Below are 25,201 nucleotides of genomic sequence, written 5' to 3'. Positions count from 1 at the left end.
CCTAATCCAGAAAGCTCTGGAATGATAAACATCTTCAAGTGCTTCACTCAGTGCTTTCCTACACACGGGTTTAAAGGAAACTCATACATCTTATCAGGGCCCAAGTTAAAAAGCCAGGTCACACAAGTATCCTTGACCTGTGCTTCTGTACTAACAATGATTGCTTTTAAAAATAGATGCAATGTTTTTTCTCTAGCTCCTACAGATTGATTATTACAACCTGACCAAGTTCTATGGCACTGTGAAGATAGATACCATGATCTTTGGGGTGATTGAGTACTGCGAAAGAGGTTCTCTGCGGGTAAAGAATTTTGCAGGTCTCCTTCCACCCCCGAATTATCAAAGTAAAAAAGTAAGAAAAAAAATCCCCACCCCTATGTCTCCGGCCCTGATGCAGCAGCCATGGACTGAGCGAGTGGTGGCAGGTTTCCAACTCCGAGTTCCCCCTTCCTTGCTCGGTTCTCTCCAGCCTTCCCCAGGTACTGCCACAGCTGCCATCAGTTTGATTGTTCTCAGCAGCCAGAGGATGAGGTGACGTGCAAGCAAGGAAAAGTACAGGCAGAGCTCTGTCCAGGCACCAGCAACAGCCATTATTTGTATTGTGTCCCCTAACTGGGAGCATATAGGTATATAGCATATAGCCATATAAAAAATATATAATAAGCTATATAAAAAGCATATAGCTTTTTCTTTATTTTCCAAGCCGTAGCTTTTGTCTCTGCTGATGCCCTTGTGGACCCCACAATGACCCCAGAGTGTGAAAGGGTAGACAAAAGAATATATTCCATATTAATAAGGGACAAACAGTTTGAGGCTGGAACATGGCAAATCCTGTGCTGTAAGGGACAACAGCCCTTCATCTGTGTTTATAAAAAGAAATGGTAAATTGATGCCTGGCAAGAGTTATGGAAAGACTTATGGTTTATTACTACCAATATTATTTCAGTGCTAATCATGAAGTAATGGTGGCATCAGCTCTTCTGCAGGCACACATTGTCTCTGTTTCTGAGTTCAAACAAAGGCACTCATCAGTAGCAGTGGTCTCTGGAACAAACTCACAGCAAGGCAGCAAAACAACAGCTCTATCTCTAGTTCTTCTCTTGTAAACAGGCATACTCATGGAGGTTTACTTTTAGCAATGGAAATCATAGGGGCTGGAAGAACTGTAAATAACTGGCACTTAAGATAAAGGAATAGTCTACTTTGAACTTATAAGGCCATGAATAAACTGGTAGGAAATGGACTGTGAGCACAAGCCACAGAAATTCCTTTCTCTTCCTCTTGCACACCTTGCCCATTTCTGTCTCAGCTCTTTGGCTTTATTAAAGACTCAGCTTTAAAAGCAAAGTCACTATTTACCTTTAATTACACAACCCCCTCTTTTCTGGAGCCCTCAATTTTCTAGCTCTTTGTATACCTAAAATATATTTCATATTCCCCGTTTTCTGAGTATACTCTTGCTCTAGTGCATGTACTCCCTATAAAAAACAACTCTTATAGTCGCTGGTTGAAAGCCTGTGTAATCCAGTTTAGAACCACTCTTTTCTTCTCTTTACAGGATGTTTTAAATGATAAAATCTCCTACCCTGACGGCACATTCATGGACTGGGAATTTAAAATCTCCGTCATGTACGATATTGCCAAGGTAAGTGGGCTGCTGACAGTGCAATGGTGATCAACCTGTCCTGTCTTGCAAAATGAATCCTCTGGAGAAGGGCAGCTCTCAGGGTCTTCTGCTTTCCTTCCTAGAGGATGTAAGCCTTTCTACTCTTTCCTCCTCTGGGGATAGGTGTGTGAGGTAGGAGGAGACAGTGGCTCTTGAATTTAAGGGGGAAATGGGAAACAGAGCTGGCTTTGGGCTATTTATAAACAAACAAACAAAGTATGCCCCGAAGAAATGTGACCCAAAGATCAGAGGGTTACAATCTGTTGACCAGTGACTCTGATTAGTAGGACCTGTGCAGTCACAAGACCTACAAAACACACTGCTGTCAGGCCTCAAGTGAGGCATATAAAGGCATACTGTTGTTTTTCAAAATGATGGCATTATTCCAACTTGTATCTGGAGGCAGGATAAACTTTTTCTAAATAAATTGTTTATTTTGCATTCTGATTTTCTCACTCACTAGAGTGAGAAACTGGAAAATAGAGCTGTCTACTTCAGGCAGTACGAGAGGAAAGAAATTCATCCTGTACAGAAACAAAGATTGGTTTTCAGTAGCTTTCAACAAATCTTTACATTTTAGGTCCTTGTGGTAGGAGGACTCAATATGAATGGTAAAGGAAATTCTAGTCTACATTAGATACTTGTCTCTGTTTAGCTGGTAGTTAAGGAGCCTTTATATTTCACAGGTATAACTATTCATTATACCTCTGCAGGTAATGTAGAGAATTACCTCTGCTTTTTTGCTAGTGCTCAACTGCTCTCCTCTTCCTATGGCTGGTTTGCAGTTGGACAGTCCTCCCATTTTCCTACATGCATCAGTTCAGATTTGGTCTCCACGATGAATGACTCCACTGTCTGTTCTAAAGAGATATTGAAAATCTTGCTTGTTATTAAAGCCCCCTTAATCCAAATTGTCACAGTTTGTTGGCCTTGTTAATGACTTTCAAGTTTAGTTAACATTTAGCATTAAGTTTCATTTTAAATAGCAGCAGTGGACTTTCCCTTGCTCCTTATAGCATATTGAAAAAAAGGGTATTTTTTAAGCCTTTGCAGTTCACCTTCAGATGTTTCCTAAGAAAATAGTGATTAGCACTGTCTCTGTTTATGAGAAGGAGAAGAAAATCTCAGTCTCTCTGAAGGGAGCAACCAAATGCCCAGTGACTGCACTGGGACCAGGACTTCACAACCAGTCATTCACCACACCGTTGGTAATGGGGACGGAACGTGGAGTCTGAGGATTGGCGGTGCACTGCATCTCTTCTGTGGAATGACTCCTGAGCACTATTAGCCATGTTAGTAGAGATGGTTCACAAGATCTTCCTAAAAACTTGTATGTACCTAGGAATATCAGGAAACTTACTGTCATTTGGATGATCTGCCAGCCTCTCCTATTCCTTGACCTGGTGCTGTGGTGGAGCCTCTGGGACCTAGACATTTCCATGAACTTCTTGCATTGCTTTTCACAAACCACAGCTTCCCAACCTCCAGGCACCCTGTCTATTTTTACTTGAATGGCTTCTTGCTTTACATAACTCACTTCATAGCCCTTCAGCTCCAGTTCCTCTCATCCTAGCATTTGCCCTTTTCAAGCCCAGCCCCAGCTCTCCAGGCTGTTAAAATCCCTATGTCTAGCTCCTGCAGTTCCTTTGCCTTCATTTTGATATGCTCCTCCCTCTCCACACCATACTCCTCATACTCTGCCTACTCTTCATCTGGCACAGAAGCTGCTGCATCAGTGTTTCTGAACAGAGAAGGCTATATCATTTCTATTCCCTGGTACAGCTAGCCAAGCAGTGACTGTTCCTAGAGCATCCCCTAGTCCATTAGAGGAGGTGGGGTAAGCAAAAGGGAAGCCCTGAACTGGCTACATTTACTTTTTTCCCCCCTTTTTCCCCTTTTCTTTTCTGTCTTTACTGTCTCTAGGTCTGATGGCACCATCTGTAGCTACACGGATTTGGTTACATGTGATCAAAGAGCTCTGATGAAAGGTGTGCTAAGAAGGAATTGCAGTAATCAAGCCTTGCAGTTGTTAGTGCATACACTGTCGTTGCAACACTGTTTATTAAATAAGGGGCTGCTGCAGGATATTGTGCAAGGGATTATAATATTCTTGCACTGTGTCAGGAAAAGGGTTCTCAGTCAGAACTAAAGCTTCAGAGCTTCAGAGCAGAGGTCACAAGAATGCCACAAGGATTTAAGAGTACTGCACTGAAAGTCATTATAAATTTTGAAAATCACATTGTGGGTTCTTAATAGGTTCTGTGTTTTCAGGGAGGTGCATAGGATAGATGGAAGCAAAGAGGAAAATGTTATCAGGTACATTTATAGAACTTCTGCCTCCAGAAATTGTTAACAAGAAAGCACTGGTATAAGGAAATCAAAATTACCTTTGTCTGCCATTTGATGCTGAAACTGATTAGGAATTCTGCTGTAGCAATGAGTGTATTTCCTGGCTGATGAAAGCAGGTGCTGGAAGAAGGCACAGCTGGAGGAAATAGAACGAAAAGCAGGCAAAACATCCTGGATAGTAACATCAGGGCTGCATGATAAAAGCGGCTTAATCAAGAAATGTGTTCCTTGGATATAGTGTGCACACAGTCTCTGTAAATTTTGGCATGGTCTAGATAGGTCCAGGATAACCAGTCCAACAACATTCTCCAAGGATTGCATCTCTTGCAGGCTGCTTGTGTCTCAGACATACATCTACTGTGCCCAAAACTCAGCTTACGTCTTAGTGATCTCTTGTAGCATTTTCTGGTCTGTTCCCAAATATGGGTACCAAGGGAGAGAAAACCCAGCATGTCATACAGTGTATTCATGACCACAGGGGCTACATAACCCTGATTAAAGTCTATCTACCAGTTTGACATACAAGAGGATGAACTATACACATAGGACTCTAAGTGGAAGACCATTCAGAGAAGAAACTAAATAGATATGATGTACCTGTTCTGGCCTCCACAGAATATAGATTGTGCTTCATATACCGAAAAGAGGACTATAGGAAGAAAAACAACCAGCAGTAGCCTATAAGTAGGTGTGAGCTTAAGTAGTTCAGAAGAGAGAGATAAAACAGAATAAATAATAGCAAGAGGGTGCAAATTAGCATACCTACTCCCTTCTTCAGTTTACGCCCACTTACTAATGTTCTTTTCCTGCTATGCCTCAGTGCTGGCCCCTTCTTATGTATTGCACCATATTCAAGTGTCTTAGACTAAATGAGATAAATTCAGAGGTGATAAGTAAAAAGGGTCAAACTACACACCTTTGTACATCCGTGTATGTTGTGAGTCAAGAGTCTGAATCTTGGGAAATATAGTTGAAACTGCATTGGCCGGTCCTCATGGTGCCCACTTCCATGTTTAGCTCATAGAGAGCTGATATGTATTGACTAGTACAGAGAAAACTATAATCAGTCAGGTCAGAAGAGACCTTTATGATTGTGTAATCTGACCCCCTGCCTTATATAAGCCTTAGTGCATCATCTAACACTCTCTGCATTGACACCGCTTTAGCCCCCTGCTTTGCAGAAGAGGATGTGCTGCAATGTTTCTGAATGAAGACTCTGGTGTATGGTAATCTTAAAAGATGATATAGACATAAAGAGAAATCCCTCTCACACCTGTGGTATCTGTTGGATGAACATGTAGTAGTTGGAAGCACTTTTTTTTGTGTAATATTCCAACAAATCTGTACTAAATTTACCAAAAAATCTTTTATTGCAAGTGAAATAAAAAATTCTGTGGGAGGAAATAAATCTTCCTAATTCCTTAATTATGTTCTAATCTTATCAAAATCCAAGATGCTATGTCAGACTTTTGTTAACTAAAAGGAAGGATGGTCTTTCATGACATGATCCTTCTAATGATCCATCTCCTCATTTCTTAACATTGACTGTTCCTGTCATCTTGGAAAGTCTCCTCTGTAAAATAATATTTGTTTCCCTCGATGACAGGGAATTGTGATTTATGCATATCCATGCTGATGAAGGCCATTTAATTACTTGGACAGATATTACATTAATACTTCACATTCTTGTTGAGCCTGGTAACATCTGAGTGTCTCACAGAGTCTTGCTTTCTTCCTCTTTTATTATCAACCACAGGGGATGTCTTACCTGCACTCAAGCAAAACTGAAGTCCATGGTCGACTCAAATCTACAAACTGTGTAGTAGACAGTCGCATGGTAGTGAAGATCACTGATTTTGGCTGTACTTCAATTCTGCCTCCAAGGAAAGGTAAAAACAGTACCCAGTCGGACTCTCCTTCATGGTTTCCAACCCAATGGAATTTTCTCATATTCATAGGCCAGTAGGACCTCATTACATCTTGTACACAGTCCAAAATGTACGATATGATTTTGTTTCATTTTTTGTTTCATCATACAAATGATATTTGAAAACAGTGTCTTAACTTAAATAGCACTATAAAAGATAATTATTAGCAGGTAGAGAAAGAAATTAGGCAGTGTAGGTAAGAAGGGAAGGAAAGATGAATTTTCAGCTTATAGTTTAGAAAACAGAGATTTCACATGTGGCTGAGACACAAGAAATGTTTTCAGCATTCAAGGTCTTCATGCAAACAGCTCTATTCATCAGTAATGCTGAACTTGAGTGAAGAGAAAAATTAGTTAAGTACCACATGTCATTCATCAGGTGCACATGTTAGCACATCTAAACATTAACAGTTATGACTGCGATAATCCTTAAAAAAATCTGTAATGATATGCAATGATAACCTTAATGTTTTTCATTCCTTAGACAGGAATCTAGCAATATGCATTCAATCTGATTGGAATAATTTCAACAGTGTTTTAAAAATTTTTTTTAGTCATCTCATATTCATATGATATTTCTGTAAAATAGAGCACTCCTTTCTACTCATCTTTTCCTTCTTATTTGATCTTGAGTGAAAAGACCAGCCCACCTGAAATTATGTCATCTGAATCTGTATAGTAGAGCTTGGGGTATAATAAGCACAGCACTGTGCCATAACTGTAGTACACGATCTGAGAAGAAACTGTGCAACTGGGTTGAGAGAAAATTTTTACATTCAGACACAAACATGCAAGAGTGTCAATACGAGCAAAAAAAAGAGTATGAGAAGTGAATGTAAATGCTCTATTCATTCTTCATTTTATGAAATTAATATTTAAAATCATATTATTACATTGTAATGTATTTCTCTTCTTTCATTGCTCATAAGATAAATGCTTTGACAAGCAGCCTCAAAATTTATGGTTACTAGATTTCTTTCCTTGAAGAAAACTTACTGTTTCACAAGAGATCTACAGACTCATTGTGGCTGGATGTTGTAGCGTGATATCGTAACACTGTCTTCAGGATCACTGTGTCCAGGTCACTGTTATGATACATCACCAGCATGTCATAACAAACTGTCATACCATGGCAGCATTCTGGTTTTGAGTTAGAATGGTGCTTGTTGCACTAGAAATACAGATTAATAATATCTGTAGAAAGAAAGTGGTTATGAGCAGGTAATATTATGTCAGGCTCAAAAGCACTTGAGAATTATTTTAATAGATTCATGATATCAAGGCTGCTGGGAAATATTACAGTCTTCTCATCTGACTTCTTGTATAACAACCTCCATACATCTAGCTCAATAATTTATGGCTGATCTTTTTTTTTTATAGCACTGGCATTCCTTGGTTTTATACGCATACATTTCTAAGAAGCTCATAAAAGGTAGCGAAGAAAAGCAAGTTCATTGCCTATAACCATAACTTTTCTGGAGGTGTGAGGGTCTGCATCTACAGTGGAAAACAGCAGGGTCAGCAAATCCCAGACAATTGAAAACTACCACATCAGAGCTTTATCTAACCTGTATTGATGTCAGCTTCTCAAGAAAAATGCTAAAATAGGAAATAAACAGTACCAGTGGTCTCTGGGTTTGACATGGAAAGAGTTAAAGGAAATCTCACTACAGCCAATGTATGCTCTGTGAAGGATCACCCTTTTTCCATTACTTCTCTCCCTTTCCCCTTTACCTCATTCCCCGTTGTCATCTGCATCTTCAGACCTGTGGACAGCTCCTGAGCATCTCCGTCATGCTGATGTATCTCAGAAGGGTGATGTGTACAGCTACGGGATCATTGCCCAAGAAATCATCCTACGCAGGGAAACTTTCTACACCAGACACTGCTGGGACAACAAAGGTAAATGCACAAATTTCTCCCCCATTGCAGCCTTCTGGGATGGTGTAGCTGTAGCTGGCCCATTCTCCACGTTTTGTGAAAGGCATTGTCTTCGATAGCTGCTTGAACTGCTGCTTCTTTCACTGTGTGATGAATGAATAGCCTGTTTGAAGGATCTCACTGTGGGGGCAAGTGTCCTTAGTCTTTCTGTAAATAACATTCGCATTGAGTTTTCTTGCCCTTTCTCCTCCCTCCTCACCTTGGCCACAGCATTACAGAAGTTAACATTATACGATGCTTTCCAGACTTACTGTAACATTTAAAGGCCACAAAGGCTTTTCTATTATGAGTTGTGCACAACATATAATAATTCACTCTTATTAGGCATCGTAAATCAGTAATGTCAACACAGATCAACAAAAACTCAGCAGCATGACACAAGAACAGTTGGCATTTAAAAACTGTCAATTCGGACTTTACTCAAGCCTATCAAAAGTAACTTTAGTGATTTAACTTCTGTCAGAAAAAGCATCTCCTCCTGTAGTGCATCCATTAAACCCTATTTTGTGCATTTTGTGATATTGCCTTTGACTGGCTAACAGCCCAGTCAATCCCAGTTCCCAGAATCCAGGCATTATTATATATTAGAAATGACATAAAAGCATGTGTGGGTTCGGGGTTTTCCTAGTGCAGTTGCCAACAACAAGTTTAGACATTGCCTTTACCTCTGAGTCATTCTGATAGACCCGCCTCACATTTGTTAAAACATCTAAAGCCGCAGCTGGACAGCCTAATAGCTCTTTTCCTGAGTTACATTTGAAAATAACTTCTGGGGCATGTTCATCATCCTACATTATCACAAATCTATGTTCATATTTGGGGAAACACAGTATTTCACATCACCAACTCTTTAATATAAATGTAGACCTAGAAGAGATTAGAAATGCCTGTTCCCCTTCAAGCAAACTCTTCAGAACTCCATGCTTAAGATAGGTAGAGAAAATAAAAGTCTTTCTATTCCTTTTTCTTGGAAAGAGGCAGGTACAATCCTCATGAATGCAAGGATGTTACAAATATCGCTAAAATAGATGGAGAATGGTAAGAGCAATGCTCTTCCTTGCTCATTTTGACTTGCAAAGCAAATCCATAGCGAACTACATTCTTTTAACCGTTCAGCAGTTACAGCCTTTCTGTGTTATGCTAATGGTTATTAAGTTAGCCTCAGACAGTGTTTCTGGGCTGTTCTGAGATGTGGTGGCATCCTCACTGCTCTGTGTTTGATCCTGGCTGTCATAGTCACAATCTGGTTCCTTGTTTTAAGTTTGACCTGTTTCTTAACACTGCATTTTGTCATTTTAGAAAGGCTGTCCCTTTCAAATAACATTAGGTTAATCCATCAAACTGGAAGAATTTTTAGCACCTCTAGGTGCTGTTGCTGGAGGTGGTCACATATATCAGCATGTTTAGTAAGACAGCAATAAACTTGCTGGGTCTGAAGCCGGTTTGGTAAGTCTGGATTCAGGGTAACTTAAAAAAATTCTGCTTTGTAAACTTCGATTGAAGTTTTAAGTTTTGCATTCAGTGAGGAGATTGTTTTCTCCCCAAAGCTTTTTTCTTAAAAATGTTAGTAGATGTCTAAGATATATATTGCTGATCTAATGGCTTCTGTATTATTCTTTAGTTTTGATTATGCAATTTGAGTAAATGTGTTCAGTGTAGTTTCAGCAATTCATCAAATTTTGTGTAACAGAAAAGAATGAGTGTTATTATATATTGCTGAAGTGGCTCCCCATTTAAATGTCTGGATTCATTCATTAGCCAAGATGAGGCAGCAAGAGGGTGGACCATACCTATTCAAACACCTTTGAATTTTGGTTTTGGCGTCATCTAACTTTGGATGACAGTAGCTCAAACTTGGGGCTACCATTAGTTTACAGATATCTAAGATAAAAAGAGGGAAAAGAATATCAAATTACAGTCAATATTAATGGGTAAAGAAATGTCCCCATTGCATGTTAGATTAATTTGTTTTTTAAGTCTCCTGCAGAAAGTCTGTCAACGGCTAAGCTATCGGAAGTTAATCTCTGCAAGTTAGAAGACATAATACTGATATTTCAGGACAATTGATAAAATGGCTTCTCCAGGATTTCATTGGCAGCAGCAAGGACTATGTTCAGATGTTAAAAGAGTTGTTTAAAAAAACATGTACTTAGCCTCCATCCACAGACTTAGGAAAATTAAACTCAAACTTCCAGGTTCTCAGTGAGCTGATTTTATCAACCTGCAAATATGTATCAATGAACTTAACATACAATAATATTGCTACTAATGAGAGAAAGGAAGTCCCACAAAGACAACGGGCATACAGAACAGGATTTCTAATGTACAGAAGCAACTAGGTCATAGCCATCTTCACTGACTTCTCTGAGACAGCTGTAAAGGCTGGCTGGTTGCTCCACTCTTCTGCAGAAACACCTCATTCACTGCTCAATCTGTGAAATTTTGTCATGTACCAATGCTCAGTTCAAGCTGCCTCCTTGTTCCACTATTTTCTGGCACTGGATAATTGCACTGCTGCTAGTAGTTGCTATTTTTCCACTCTCAGGTTGTGCATAGCATGGAGATCCAACACATTCCTCTTGCACACATGAGGCTTACATCGATTCTTGTGTCTCTTGTGTCACAGAAGACTTCTTAGCAGTCTCTCCACTCCATAGCATTTGGGAGACTGAAGTCTCCTGCTCCTTCACTAGTCTGTAATTTCTGTACCACAAAGCTGGAAACTACTGCATCTTTTTAGGGTGATCATGCATGCTGGGCATGCTTAGGCATCCCTAGCTGCTCTAGACTTGCACATACTGTCACGATTACACACCTTCCTCATCTCATTATATGCTTTCTTCAGTAAAATTTTCTCCCAAATATAATCAGACATTATTAATAAACGTGTTTCACATGTGTTCATGGATCTCTTTCAGTTTCTCTTTCTTTCCCTCAGAGGTGAAAAATTGCTTCTCTTTTTTAACTCCCTCCCTCCGGAACTCTTGAGGTCTGGAGGAGAAGGACAGAGAGAGATATTTTTTGCTTTAGTTCTCACTTACTGTGCTTAAATCGGGTTGTGCAAACACAGCCTGCATTTGATATGTTCAGAATCTGAATAACTTTCATAGAACAGATTTAATGAATAAGAGTACAAATGAGCTAACAAATGCAATGTTTTTAAACCGTATGCAGTAATAATCTAGTTTCAAGGAAGCTGAGCATCTGCAGGATGATTTGAACTGCTCTGATGAGAGTTGTGTATCACCACACTCCTGATCAAGTCGCAATGGGCTTTTCAGATTGTTTTTTACTGCAGCTGTACTTCATGCTGAGAGGCACACTAATAATGCCTAATGTTCATTTGGGAAGATGCCATAACCATGTCTACCGTGACCAATAAATACTCATGTACATTCCTGTTCATTTTGCTTTCAGGGGCCTTCAAGCCAGCCTGTTTTGATCCTGTGCCATACATTTAGAAAAGCTCCAAAGTTGAAATGCACATCAAAATGAGGGAACTGTCTTCAAGGCTTCTGTTTGTACACTAACTCATAACATCATAGGATGTTATCCACAAGGAATGTCCTTATGTTTTTTTGTTTAAAACTTTCCATCTTTTTCCTGTGTTAGAGAAACTTTACAGAGTGGAGAGCAGCAAAGGAGTGAAGCCTTTCCGACCAGACCTGTCCTTGGAAACAGTGGGAGAAAGAGAGATGGAAGTAAGCTAATAATTAACTAAGCCATTTTCTGGGTGAAGGGTGGAAGTCCTGGCCAAATTAGAGCTCATGATCATGGGAGGATGAAAGCTATGCACATTTTATGCCAAATGCCCTAACCTCATGGGAAAAAACAGCATTCTGTAGCTGTTACCAGTGAAATGAAATACAACTCATGAAAATTATTTCACTAGAAAGAAACGGATGCTTACATGGTGCCACTCTTCTGACCGATTTTAAACATCTTTAAGATGGGATGAATCACACCTCAAATATACCTCTCTCCACTGACTATATAGACCCTAAGGCTTCTTGTTCAGCTGAAAATGTCTGTATCACAGACATAACATATTCAGCAATGAATCTCATTCTTTCTGGCTAAATCACCAGTTTCACAAAAATCCCAAACTCAGAATATTGGAAATACCAATGGAATTACCACAGCATTTACATCCATGTCGATAACGGTATCTGGCACCAGCTGCAAGACTGGATCATTTACTTGCCTTTAATTTATGTATTGAAAATTCAAGTTAAGATCATGTCACTAGTCACCACAGAGTTAAGTTTAAGGTGCCTGCAATGAGTGTCCTAACCATAGATTCAAAACAGCTAGTCACACATTTTAATATGTTGCTGGTCAAGAGTAACCGGAAATTCCCTAATGAACTAGTCCTGTTTAGCATCATTATCCTTCTATATCCATTACTCAGATGGACTTTCCTTAAATTTTTGTTTGAAGGTGTATACACTAGTGAAGAGCTGCTGGGAGGAAGATCCAGAGAAGAGGCCTGACTTTAAGAAAATTGAGAGTACTCTGGCTAAAATATTCAGGTGAGCAGCAGGGGCTCTGTTCTTTCAAGATGGTCCAAACTCCTCCTAAGTGTTAGAAAACTAATATTGTTAAGTATGTAAGCTGATGTGATTATGATTCAGTCAGTGGAAAAACTGAGTGTCTTCATTTAGATCCTCTTTTATTCTTTGGCAGAAAAGTAGGTGAGCACGTGCATGTGTATACGTAAATGTATGCACATGAGCATCTATGTATGTATTAGCTGAGTGAGGGTAAGACAATCACCATACCTCAAATTGGTACATTGTGAAAGTAGTAAGCTGGATAATTAGAGAGTTAAACCATTCAAGTAATTCACCCCCTGTCTCTAGTCAAGAGTTGGATGGTGACTCATGTCGTCAAAGTTTCGGGAAATGAGTGCACATAAATGTTTGGAGGATGATTTGAAAGTTTGGATGAGCTGGGTTGTGCCATAAATGAGTTTGAATGGTCCCAAATTAAGCTGACTAGAAGTGTTGGATTGTAACTCACCAGAAGTATTAATTACAGGGTTTTGTTGTTATAAAGTTGTGGGATAATAAGGGCCATAGCTGGATAAACCCTGTGGGTTTATACAGGCCTTTCACCTGGCCAGTGCTGCATTTTTCCTACAGAGTTTAGTCTGAATTAATTATTTCTATGTCCAAACAGTGAACTTTTCATCACTTCCCTTGGGAAATTGCTTCCCAGTTTTTAAATCTCTCCTCTTCAACAAACCCCAACAGTACTTACATAATAATTTTTCATTTTACATGAGCAGAAGGACAACTGCACTATGCATAACTGAATGTATCAATTGAATAATCTTACTGCAGCTGAACGGAAAGACATCTTGGTTCAGCTCCTAAGCCTCCATCCTACAAAAGCAAAGAGGTGGCCTCTTGCCACATGCAACATGGTGTTCTCCTCATGGGAGGGTCTAAGATGGTGCATCCCTGACATAAAGATTTGTTTAAAGTAACAGTGGTTTTAAAGTCCTGTACAATACTAATCTGACTCTTCCAGCCTGGCCCCATCTACTTTCAGACTGCTTTGGCAAGTGCAGGCTGCCCAGACAAACAGGGGTTATGAGTGGCTCGTGTCACCACACTTCTGCTTCCAGGAGTTAGTAGGCTGGAGTCTGCAGGGTCTTGTGAGCACGATTAGCCCAGGGGCTGCTAATTTTCCATTGAATTATTCTGTCTTGTATGCAGGCAGCCCCAAATTGTTTTAATCTTTCTGGCTGAAGTCCCCGTCTAAACATTATATGCAATTTTATACTTACTATCTTTAACTTCCTCTCAGGATTTGAGCTTGTCATTCGCTTTTTACAAACAAATGTTCATGGATTACCCAAGGTAACCTGGAGCTGACAATATTAGCAGGGCTAAGTGATTTAAGGGTGCTTTAAGAATTACCAGCTCCAAGTGACAAGAGTGGATCACAGACTCTCAATTCATATACATAAGCCCTACAAGCAAGAAAAAGAATGATGCACTTGAGGTACTTTGTATTCTACCTACATGGAAGTCAAACATTGGAAAGATTTTCCGTTGCTCCTTTTTGCCTCTTTTTTGCTTCTCTCAACAATGTGCTTCCATCAATCTTTCTTGTTGGCTCCTGATTTCTGTTGTTCGCAGTAACTACCATGGCCAGACCAATGAAAGCTACATGGATACCCTGATCCGGCGTCTACAGCTGTATTCCCGGAACCTGGAGCACCTGGTGGAGGAAAGGACAGAGCTATACAAAGCAGAGCGAGACAGAGCAGACAGGCTTAATTTCATGTTACTTCCAAGGTAACTGGCCAGGAGGATTTTCACTGGCATTTTATTTACGTATATCAACTGATTCTTGGAGAGTGGGCGTTGGGATTAATATTAGTCTTCTATCTCCCCCCTCTCTAATCTGATCCTGCTAGGGAAGAAAGAAGCAGCAGCTGTCCCTAGGGTCTCCATCCTATGGTGGAATTTCATGCCAAGATGGTACTGGGACCCATTATCTTCCTCAACCTCTCTTCATGCACAGGATCTCCCTTTCCAGCACAAACCTCTTTTTCACTGCCTTCCTGGGAACATATAGATCTACAGTGATCCCACATCACAGAGCTCTGTTCTGCTCCAGCACCTTGCTAGGTAGAAGGACTGTCTCCAGCTGGAGAGCAGGAGTGCAGTCTAACTTCAGGCTGGGGTTTAGCAATGCAACAGAGGGGCTGAGGTAGGCTGGGCCATACTGGGCCAAACTGGGCTAGATGGATGCTTCAGGGTATGGTATAGGACTATTATTATTGATACTATAATATTGGTAATACCAGTAATTTTGGTATTGCATACATTTGGAATAGTAAAACTATCCTGGTATGTCATTACTAGTTTCAGGAGTACTTAAGTAGTCAGGGTATTGATTTTATAACTCATCTTTAAAAAAAGGTATCTGTTCAATCCAGTTTTGTGGAAAATTTGAAATGATCTGGCTGTGTCAACTGTGTGACAAGGAATCCACTTTTCTTTCCACTCTTTGTTGTTCCTACCACTCTATTATTGTCTCATTGCAGATGGAACGCAGCATTGTACAACAGCTGTAATTTTCTGGGTCTCTTTCTGTTATTCTCTTCTAATATCTCCACTAGGAACAGTTTTTTTCCTGGATTTAGAAATGCAAGAAAATTAAGGTCCCTCTGAATAGATACTGGCTGTCATGGTATTGAATTTTTCTTCCATAAAATTATCAGACTATGATATCTCACCTGAACTCAGGATGAGGTGAGGTAACTATCAGGATGAAATTAGTTCTGTGCTGGGGAAACAGAAAAATATGTCTGTTCTTACCTACTGTGTGCATGGAATGTAGAAGTTTCAGAATTTCAGTTTTAAAGTTGACTCAATATCCCCATTTCTGACCTTATCCAAGAAGCTCAGTTTCCTGTGCCTCAGTTTCCTCATGGCTATAACACATTTGGATTTTGTAAGGCTGTAGTGCCTTAATTAACAGTAGTAAGTGCTTTGAGGTCCCTGGCTGAAAGGCATTATGGGCATCTAAAATGTGATTACAGTGGCAGTTTTCAGCAAACTATTAGATGTTTCCTACACAGAAAGCAATGATATGATTGGGTTGCATGAAAAAATACCTTTAATATTAAACACAGACTACTCATCTGTCTTCCTGCCTTCTCTATTTCCACAGGCCAGTAGTAAAATCTTTGAAGGAGACTGGCCTGGTAGAGCCAGAGCTATTTGAAGAAGTCACTATCTACTTCAGTGACATTGTTGGCTTCACCACACTCTGCAAATACAGCACCCCTATGGAGGTGGTAGATATGCTGAATGATATCTACAAGAACTTTGACCACATTCTTGACCATCATGATGTTTACAAGGTGATTAGCTCTGCAGTTTTGCTCAGTTAAAAACCAGGGGACACGTAAATCAAAATGGATGATGTGGTGGATTTGGGAATCTGCCTTTTAAGCAAAGACAAAAAAGAGGAAAACAGGTCAAGATTACCTCATTTCAATATGCTTTCAGTGTGCCTGCTTGTACCAAATTTTCTACACCAGCTGATTACAGATTCATTAACTGGAGTCCTGGGTACAGTTGTAAACATTCATATACAAAAAAGGTGTCAGCTACCTTAAACTAATCAATCCTGCTGTCTAGCAAAGAAATGTTTGCTCACGAACAAGAGGATCTGATAAAACCTTTCTGCTTTTAACTAAATATGTATTTTGCTATGCCTGAAGGTAGGGAGTTCAAATTTTGTTTCCACAGGTGGAGACCATTGGTGATGCTTACATGGTGGTGAGTGGCTTACCAAAAAGGAATGGCAACCGGCACGCGGTAGACATCTCCATGATGGCTCTGGACATCCTCAGCTTTATGGGATCTTTTGAACTGAGACATCTGCCGCGTCTGCCTGTTTGGATTCGCATTGGAATTCACTCTGGTACACAGTAGGGCTAAACAAAACAATGACAACGTTGTTGCCTTGTTTTTGAACAGAACAGACATCCATAGAAGATCTGGTAGTACATCATAAGCAACTGCTCTCCTCATGAAGAATCAGGTTGAAAACAATGTACCTAGAGGAAGAGCAATAGAAGTAAATAAGCCACTGGCTTGCTCCCCTGTAGTGAAATAGCCCATACCCGTTCATTCATAGCTTAAGTCAGTAGCAATTGCCATTTTTCCTGGTGTGATTAAGCCTGTTGTACCAAAAAGCCTTCGCAGATCATTCCTTCCCAACCAAAGCAGAGATCAGCCATGGCCAGATATGCTTGTCTAGCCACAAAATGCAGGCCTGTATTTTCTGCTTTTGGAGGCAAAAGTTCTCACACGCCTATGTGGGAATTAATGTTTTAATTAACCCATAAAAATATTTTTTCTCAAAGGGAATCTGTAGATAGCTCAAGCAGATAGATCCCAAGTACTTTGAGAAATTCTGTCTTTGCATTTTTGTTTGTTTCAACAACCACCTGAACACCAGCTGCCAGAGGAGGAGCATATCTGTGAAAGTGACTGAGGCACTGGGAAACCCTTTGAGGCACCACTATGCACCCCTCCATAATGAGGCTCATTTTCGTTTCCTCTTGCTTCCAAACATGACATTTAGTAACTGTATTTTTTTCTGCACAAAAATTGTGTTTAAATACGGTTAACACTGTGCAGCCATATCCTTTTTATGCTCTTATTGGATTATGCAAGATGAACAGATCTAGGCTTGGTTTGGAGTGGAAGGGAGTACTTTGGGAAGTGAGGTACAAGGTATTGTCATTGGTGAGGAATGCAGAGCTTCAGCAGGTACCGCACTGCTCTGCAACAGCAAGACACCTTCCAACCAAATAGTGTCTTGATCCACCTTTTTTTCATTCTCTGCATTCCATTTCTAGGTCCATGTGCGGCTGGTGTGGTTGGAATAAAAATGCCTCGTTACTGTTTGTTTGGAGATACAGTGAACACAGCTTCGCGGATGGAATCCACAGGCTTGCGTAAGGATTTAATTTTAGCTGTCAGTGTGACAGGACCAAAGGTTATTGGTTAGTTTGTGACTGAAGTGTCTGTTTTCAACTGAGAACAACTTATTATCAGCTCGCAGAAGTTTTAAAGATTAAGAAGCCCTATTTGTTTTGATTACCAATTGTTTCACTGTCCTGCTGGGCAACAAAGAATTGTTCCTTGTTCACGCTTCAGTGCTGGTAACGGGGAGTATGTAGGCTGGTTCGCTGGCTGAGTTCCTCTGGAAGATGTGATACTTATGTGTCCGGGATTTAATTTTACTCTATGAATGGGAGATTTTAGTTTGACCTAGGATTGTATTACAGCTCTGTTGTGTAAATATGCTGACGGTATATTTTAAGTTGAAGCAATTATGTCTTCAACTTCACCATTAGGGAACTGTGCCAAGAGCCAGTTTGTCTTCCTTCTGCCCAATGTCTTCACATGACTATTCTCTGTATAGGACACTCCCAATTATTCTTTTCCCTTTTGGCACCTAAATACTGCAGATACCACAGTCACCTGTATTTCAGATCAATGGCTGTACCAGCTATTCCTTCCTAGATACAATGCTGTGTAGTGGAGTCAGATTTTTTGTACAGCAGTGTATTTGATTCTCATTAATTTGACTCTCAGAATTTATGTTGATAATAATTGGAGGAGCTTCTGCTATAGCACCAGCTTTCACACATACTTAATATGATTATGTGGTACACTTCCAGATTGAGCTTTCATTGTGTCTTTATTTTCAAGCTTTAAGGATTCATGTAAGTGGTTCCACTATTAACATCCTGAAAAGAACAGACTGCCGATTCCAGTATGAAGTGAGAGGGGAAACGTACTTGAAGGTAACCTTTACCATGCACATGCGTGAACACAGAGAAGAGGGATAGTATAAAATTATTACATAGCTGAGAGTACCCTGCAACTTAATTAACAGCTGGGGATCAATTGGTATCGCAGTCTCTAGTGGTTGAAGACACTTCTATAAAGACAATGCAGGCAATGAAGAGCTCCCTAAGTCATAAATTAAACCAACATAAAGATGTGGCGAATAAATGAAGCATACCATTTGTAACAGAAAATTGTGGAGTGAATTAATCTGACGGAAGGGAAGCTGAATCTATTGTTAATTTGCTCATGCTCCAATATCTGACTGTCTATCTACCAATCCATTTTTTTCAGTCTATTATACCTGGCAGATGTCTGTACTTGGGAGCTGATGGCAGGCAGCACAGCTCACCTCTCCCGTGGTGTGTGTTTCAGGTCATGCAACAAGGGAGTGGGTGTGCAGCTGCATCTCCCCCATTATTCTTCTCACATCTGATTTTTAATCCTTTGCTGTGAGCATCAGTTACTGAAAACAAGCACACACACCAATGTGCAATACAGTATTATTTAAGTAAAGTAACTATGGGAAATTGCATTCTAATCCCTAAATTGTGCTTTCTCTTCTTTGTCATACATATTTAGGGCAGAGGAACAGAGATTACCTACTGGTTGACGGGTACTGAGGACAAGAAATACAATCTCCCAACACCTCCTTCTGCGTAAGATAGTCTTATATGTGAAAAAGGGATGAGAAATTCCCAGTCTTTGTCTTTAGCCTTCACTGTTTCTCCCTGGCACTTGTGGGTTTTTTATACCGCTAGACTTGCCTTCAGTAGTTAGAGGCTTAACAATGTATGTGCACATAAACGTGTGTAAATATTCATGACACGGGACTATGTGTGCTGAAGGTTATTTGTATATATAAGAGCTTAGCAGGTTCATTTCCTTGGAAGGGAAATACGACTTAAAGGACAAGTTGCTGATGTAGTAAGTGCAAGAGATGGACAGAAAAATGAAAAACATTAATATTCCCAAAACTTTAGTCCTAATGGCACCTGTGTGTGACAGTACAGTGAGAGGATAACTGCAACTGAATGTGCAGCTCTCTGTAATACCTTGTTATGCCTGTGAGATCTTGTGGAGGAATTTGTAGGAGGAATGAAACTTGAGGATTTTGAGCAGTATTCTGCTAGAAGAGACAGACAAAGTTACTGTAGCATTGCACAGGCATAAAGCCTTTAAAAATTGAACAAAAGCTTACTTTCTAATACATAAGAGATAAGTCACCAAGAAAAAAATACGAGGTTGATGTCTTGGAACTGAGCTATCATTTTGCATTAGTATTGAATAAAATACAGATATAGTGCAAGTGCTGTTTTTGAGAAACTATGTAAAATTGAAGTGAGAATAACTGGTTGCATTTATTTAATGTGTATTTTGCATACGAGTACTGCATTATTTCCTGCAAGTTCACTAAATGTGGAAGTTCCTCACTTTCTGCTCTGAACTCCTGTGTACAGTGGCTCTTTACTAAGTGGGAATTTGCTTTGAAATGACAGTGTTTCAGTACAACTTGAAGCAATTATATATAGTACAAGTTGTCTCTGGGCAGAGCAGGTAATTACTCTTGTCTAAACTCATAACTCCTTTTTTGAATTAATATGATCATTTGAGACTATCACAATTATTAAACTGTCAGTTCTTCTGGAATTCAACTATTGAAAGTACCTCTTGATCTGGATTACTGTGGTCAGTGGTGTCGTTGTCTTTGCTTCCTCATATAGGCTGTGACTGATAAAATTGCCCCTTAAAATTGTTATATGTGGGGTACTCCAGCAAAAGCCAGACACACTGCAGAAATTTATGAAAAAGTGGCAACCTGGTTATGAAGGCCGCCTGAAGTTGAATCGTGGAAGTGCTGGTACCAGTAATGGTGTTGAGAGCTAGAATCTATTTTGAGTTGAGTTAATCCAATTCATGCCTTCCTTTTCATGCAAATGACACTGAATTTTTTTTTTAAGGTTGGTAATGACACAGCTACAGACCTCCTGTGCAGAGACAGTGAGCCATACTATCTGGAAAAACCACATGTAAATTCTGAACTCTATTCCCAAATCCAGAACCTGAATTTGGTTCTGCCCACACTTTCTATCAGTAGTGTGTGAATGTCATGAAGATAAACATAGGATAGAAATGTTTAAAAACCACTATCTGGGGATCACTTAAAACATGTGAATCACTGCATTTTTTGTTTCCATCCTGTTGTTTTCAGGGAGAATCAGCAGCGGTTACAAGATGACTTAGCAGAGATGATAACAAATATTCTTAAGAAAAGGGAAAATGAAGGGTTCAAGACACGGGAGCTTTCACGGGTGGCTAGCTACCGATCAGGTACCCTGGAATATCTGCACCTGGCCAGCACAGAGAATTCTGCCACATATCTTTAAAACTGGATGTCTAGTATGACTCAGAAAGCTGCAGCAGCTCTCTGGAGTACTTCATGTGAAGGCTGGAGCCTTCTGTTCTCAGCTAGAGGAGAAAGAAAATACTTTTTCAAGCATCCTTTCTACGTCCTACCTGCTATCAGTAAATCAAACCTCTCTTCACTGTGATGTCAAAATTGTTGGATGACTTCAGTAGGACACATGCAGCCTGATTTGAGGTAAATGAAAATATCTGCACTTGCGTCTGGAAAATAGTGTTTTCTTTGTTTTGGTTAGTTTTTTAAATGTGACAACCTGTTCAATAATCCACTTCTGAAAATATTCACAGAGAAACCTTAATTTGTAATGATTTTTAAATGTTGTATTTAATTTATAATTTTTATTTGAAGAAAGATTGGCTGTAACATGTTTGAAAATAACATTAAACATATCATAGGTAAATCCTGGATATGTTGCCATTTTGCTTCTTCTGTTGTTTTCCCCTGTTTCTCACGTTTTGTTTAATCAAGTTGACTTTGTTCGAGAGACAATACTTCTGTTATTTACCTTGGGAGATTACTCCAGAAGCTGTATGGTTTCTAAAGCTTATCTGAATCTCTTGGGCCTGCAAAATGAAACTAGAAATATTGCAAAAACAGACACTTTCATATCTTTTCTCCACTTCTGTTTCTGTCCCCAAACCAGAAGTGCAACAGAAATATAGGAAACAAACTTATCTGAATTTCTTAAACCTCAGAAACTTTCAATTCAACTTTTGGATGAAGTTTCACAACCGGGCAGAACTCAGGTTTTACCGAAATGACTTGCTCATTAACTGATACCATGACATTTATAAACAGCTTTAAAAAGCAATCAAAGCACAGGTGACACATGTAAAAGAAAATCAGCATTCACACGAAGAAATAACAAACAACAAGCGATATTTTTGCAAAGGCCTCTTGTGCATTGGTGGCTTTCAAAGCAGAACTACTTCTTTCACAATTGTCAAATATTGGTCAGCATCCAAACCATAAAACTTGTTGCAAAATAATTTCTTTATGGTTTTTGAACAGCATTTTTGTCCAAGTAAACAAACCTAAATGTTAAAAAAGAGCAAGCTAATTCCCTGTGTTTTTTCTTTATCAACCTAAACTGTCTTTCTAAGAACACACATAAAGAACAACCTAGGTGTAAATAGACAGATCTGAAGTGCAAAGATTCCTGAAAAAATCTTCTGGAAGGTTTGTTTTCTGCATGGTTCTGTCCCTGCAAATATCTGTCACATATACACCACAAAAAAATAAATTTTGACTACCCTTTTTAAAAATTTGCTCCTCCTTTCTGGTTTGAATCTGTCTTAGATTCAGTATCTTACCATTACATCTTGTTATCAAATGTTACATCGAAGAGCCCTCTGCCATCAGAAATCTGTCACTGAAGGTCTAGTCATTCACCTCTACTTTTTTTTTAAGCAATGAAACATTATATTAAAAATCTAGTGTGAAATATAATTTTGTTTGCCAAGTGGAAAGGATTTTGGCTGCACCACCGCCGTTTGTTTGAACTTAACTCACATAAAAAAAAAAATCTGTGAATCCCTGGGCTGGGAGCATGTGGAAGTGAACCTTTCCAAACGGACATCAAGAGCTTTGTAGTTTTGGTCATACTCAGACCCCCACCTTGTCTCCATCTCATTTTTGTCATGCATCTGCACTCACCTCCTGTTTCAGCATTGTATATTTGTGCTCTCTATCCTAGTTTGCATGTGCCTCCAATTCCTGGCTATGCCCATCACCTGCATACGGAGAATCTTGTTTTAAATACTTCGGGGTTTTTTCCCTGTGGTAATCCTATACAGGGAATTCTGTGGAAAATATAATTTTGTATTTTACTTCACCAACACAGTCAAACTGAGAAGCATGTGACAGAGATGAATTTCTCATTTGGAAAAAAAAATTTTGGAAAATACTCCTCCAAAGCAAACACAGCATCCATTCACGATTACACATTGAAGAGTTATTTTACACTGGTGAGGCAAAAAAAAGTAACAGCACTGTGTTTTATCCTTATGTCTTAGTGAAAAGTAGCCCAGAACAAAACAGTGATGGGTATGGAAGGATCCCTGCAGCTGGCAGTAGTGTTATAGTGCTCTTACCCTGGGCTTGAGGCCAAGTTGTGGTATTTGGCCTGAACTGGTTGGCATGTGACCTTGTTATATGAGGCTGTTACAGGCACTGGTATCAAATTTGAACGATCCCAAACAATTACTGAAACTAAAAGACCTAATAATGGCTGTTTAGGACAGTGGTAGAATATCCAACACTGAGGGAGAAGGCAGCATCTCAAAAGGATCTGAATCACGGGGGCAGGGGAAGACCCCATAGGAAGTTGTCCCTATCTGGAAACCCTAAGAAAAGGACTTTTTTTGTCCCAGCTTTTCTGCTGGGACAGGCGCAGCGGTTGTTCTTCTCAATAGGGCCAAAAGCTGCTCTTCCTCTGATGTAAAATGTAGTTCGATAAGACACCACCTAACTCCTGTTGCTTTACGAGGGCCTTTCCTGATAAACCTTTGCCCCTTTCTGGTTAATCACCCTTGGCAAGCCCAGTGGCCCAGCAGGCGCCTGCCTGGGATTCCCTCCATAGGAGGCTGCCCAGCGTGGCGGTGAGGCCCAACCTCAGCCTGGGGTGAACCCCACATCCTGGCCAGGCGTTGGGGGCTCCAAACAAGCACCAGGGCCCAAAGGTGCCAGGGCCCCGGGCTTTCTGCCCAGCTTGACTTAACGCCTTCCCCAGCGCCTTCTGCCATCGCGGCCAGCACGCCGGGCTGTGAGGCGCCTGAGGGCAGAGGGCAGCGTGCAGGCCGGGCCGGCGGGGCAGCCGGCGGCCCCGGGTCCAACAGCGGCCACGGGGCCCCTGCCGCGACGCTTTGGGTGGGAAGCGCGGTGTGAAAAGCGGCCGCCGCTGCCCAACTCCCCCGGGGCAGATCCCGGGCCCGGAGGGGAAAGGACGGCCGGCGCGAAGGGCATCACTCGCCCCGGCAGGGCCACCGCCAGTACGGGTCGCCGGGGCCGGGGCGGGCGCCGGAGGAGGCGGGGGCAGCGGCAAGACCTGCCCTGAGCGAGGGAACTTCTTAAAGTCCCGCCGCCTCCCAGTGCCCAGAGGAGGCGCGGGGGAGCAGCAGCATGGCCCGGCTCGGCGGCGTGTGCTGCTGCTGCTGGGGGCTCGTCCTCCTGTGGGCGGTGGCGGGGGGCCGAGCAGGTGAGGCGAGGGGGGGGGCGGGAGGCCGGCCCTGAGGGGGCGGGCGGGACGCAGCGGGGTGTCCCCGGCGTCGGGGGTGCCCGGCTGCCGGGAGAGGCTGTCTCGCCGCCGGAGCCCGGCCCGGAGTTCTGCCGCGGCTCCCGAGGAGGCAGCACAGCTCCCCCGGGCGCGCCCTGGGTGACCCGCCGGCCTCCGCGCCTTGTCTTTGGTCCTCGCTGCGCCTCCTCCCTGGCTGGCTGCGGGGGGAAAGTCCCCTCATGCCGCCTTGGAAACGGGTGCGAGGCGCTGAGGGGCCTCGTCCCACGGCAGTGCCGGGGCCGTCGTGGCGGTTAAGCCCCTCCACCCCCGAGGGGCCCTGCAGGGCCCGGCTGCCTCATGGGCTTGCTGCGAGAGCACCTCATGGCCCGTCGGCTGGGACTGGCTCGGCTGTGGTGCCTCGTGGGTGCTAAGTGCTGGCACCTCATTCCTGCTGGCTTCTAAAACATTTTTCCCGGAATGGGCGAGGGGAACCAAACTAAGAATTTAACAGATGGGAAGCTGCCTCGAGTGGCCAGTGGTACTGGGTGTTAAGGTAATGTGTGTGCATGGGGGTCGTGTAGGATGGACCCTTCGTTTTGGTGCTGTGGCCTACAGCGTGCCACGAGGTGCATCTTTAACAGAGTTTTAGTACTAGCTTGTGGGTATAGGTCAGCGTCCGTGTTTCAGAATTTGTACCCATGCGTGATCTGATGTTTTCCCAGCAGATAAACTTGTGTTGCCATTACAGTAAGTAATTTACCAATGTCTAATTGACTTTAACTTTTAATTGTTTTCTATGGTGCAAACACCACTTCATGCTAATTTTGTGCTCACGGTTGCTTTTCATTATATATTTGCATAATATACTTTTTCAGTCAAAGCTGTAAGGCTCCTATTAGGGTAATTCAATAACTGAAACTTTTGATCTTCCTCTGTTGACTGCTGTAGTTTTTCTGTCTCCTTGGTTCACAGCTTTATTCTGGTTGCAACTTTAGAGTCATATTTGGATGCAGGCGGAATTTGCTAAATGCCATAATGGCACATTTTGGTGAGCTTCAGAGTTATCCATAGAATCTTAGCTTCCCACTTCAAAATTGAGTTTCTGCTTGGTATGTTTGAGAAACTTTGCACCTGTGGACACATGGTGGTAGCTAACGAAGTTCTAGAAAAGACATGTGAGTCAGGTATGAACATAGGATTTTATTTTTTATTTTTTCTTTTCAAAGTATGAAACAGGCTTACCAGCAACCAAAAGGCATTCCCTTTTGGGGAAAGGAGTCACTAAAGG

The 25,201-nt window shown here is 41.3% G+C and overlaps 2 protein-coding genes across 2 annotated transcripts in view; both read left to right on the top strand.

Annotated features, from left to right (window-relative positions):
* GUCY2C (guanylate cyclase 2C) overlaps positions 1-20,661 on the top strand; it is a gene marked incomplete at both ends in the record, with an annotated part of 46,527 nt that extends 25,866 nt beyond the window's left edge. The window contains 13 exons of the mRNA XM_082014443.1: positions 197-301; positions 1,559-1,645; positions 5,772-5,904; positions 7,707-7,844; positions 11,496-11,584; positions 12,324-12,415; positions 14,033-14,191; positions 15,576-15,768; positions 16,160-16,334; positions 17,278-17,376; positions 18,137-18,231; positions 18,857-18,933; positions 20,487-20,661. Coding sequence (XP_081870569.1) covers positions 197-301; positions 1,559-1,645; positions 5,772-5,904; positions 7,707-7,844; positions 11,496-11,584; positions 12,324-12,415; positions 14,033-14,191; positions 15,576-15,768; positions 16,160-16,334; positions 17,278-17,376; positions 18,137-18,231; positions 18,857-18,933; positions 20,487-20,661 — 1,617 coding nt within the window. The remainder of the gene's footprint in view (positions 1-196; positions 302-1,558; positions 1,646-5,771; positions 5,905-7,706; positions 7,845-11,495; positions 11,585-12,323; positions 12,416-14,032; positions 14,192-15,575; positions 15,769-16,159; positions 16,335-17,277; positions 17,377-18,136; positions 18,232-18,856; positions 18,934-20,486) is intronic.
* A 2,967-nt stretch (positions 20,662-23,628) lies between these two features.
* Positions 23,629-25,201, top strand: part of PLBD1 (phospholipase B domain containing 1) — a gene marked incomplete at its 3' end in the record, with an annotated part of 41,231 nt that continues 39,658 nt past the window's right edge. Inside the window, exon 1 of the mRNA XM_082014164.1 lies at positions 23,629-23,895. Coding sequence (XP_081870290.1) covers positions 23,820-23,895 — 76 coding nt within the window. The 5' untranslated portion in view covers positions 23,629-23,819. The remainder of the gene's footprint in view (positions 23,896-25,201) is intronic.

This window comes from Phaethon aethereus, assembly GCF_964289735.1.
Source record: "Phaethon aethereus genome assembly, chromosome: 1".
Taxonomy (NCBI): domain Eukaryota; kingdom Metazoa; phylum Chordata; class Aves; order Phaethontiformes; family Phaethontidae; genus Phaethon; species Phaethon aethereus.
This window is presented reverse-complemented; position numbering and strand designations above follow the sequence as displayed.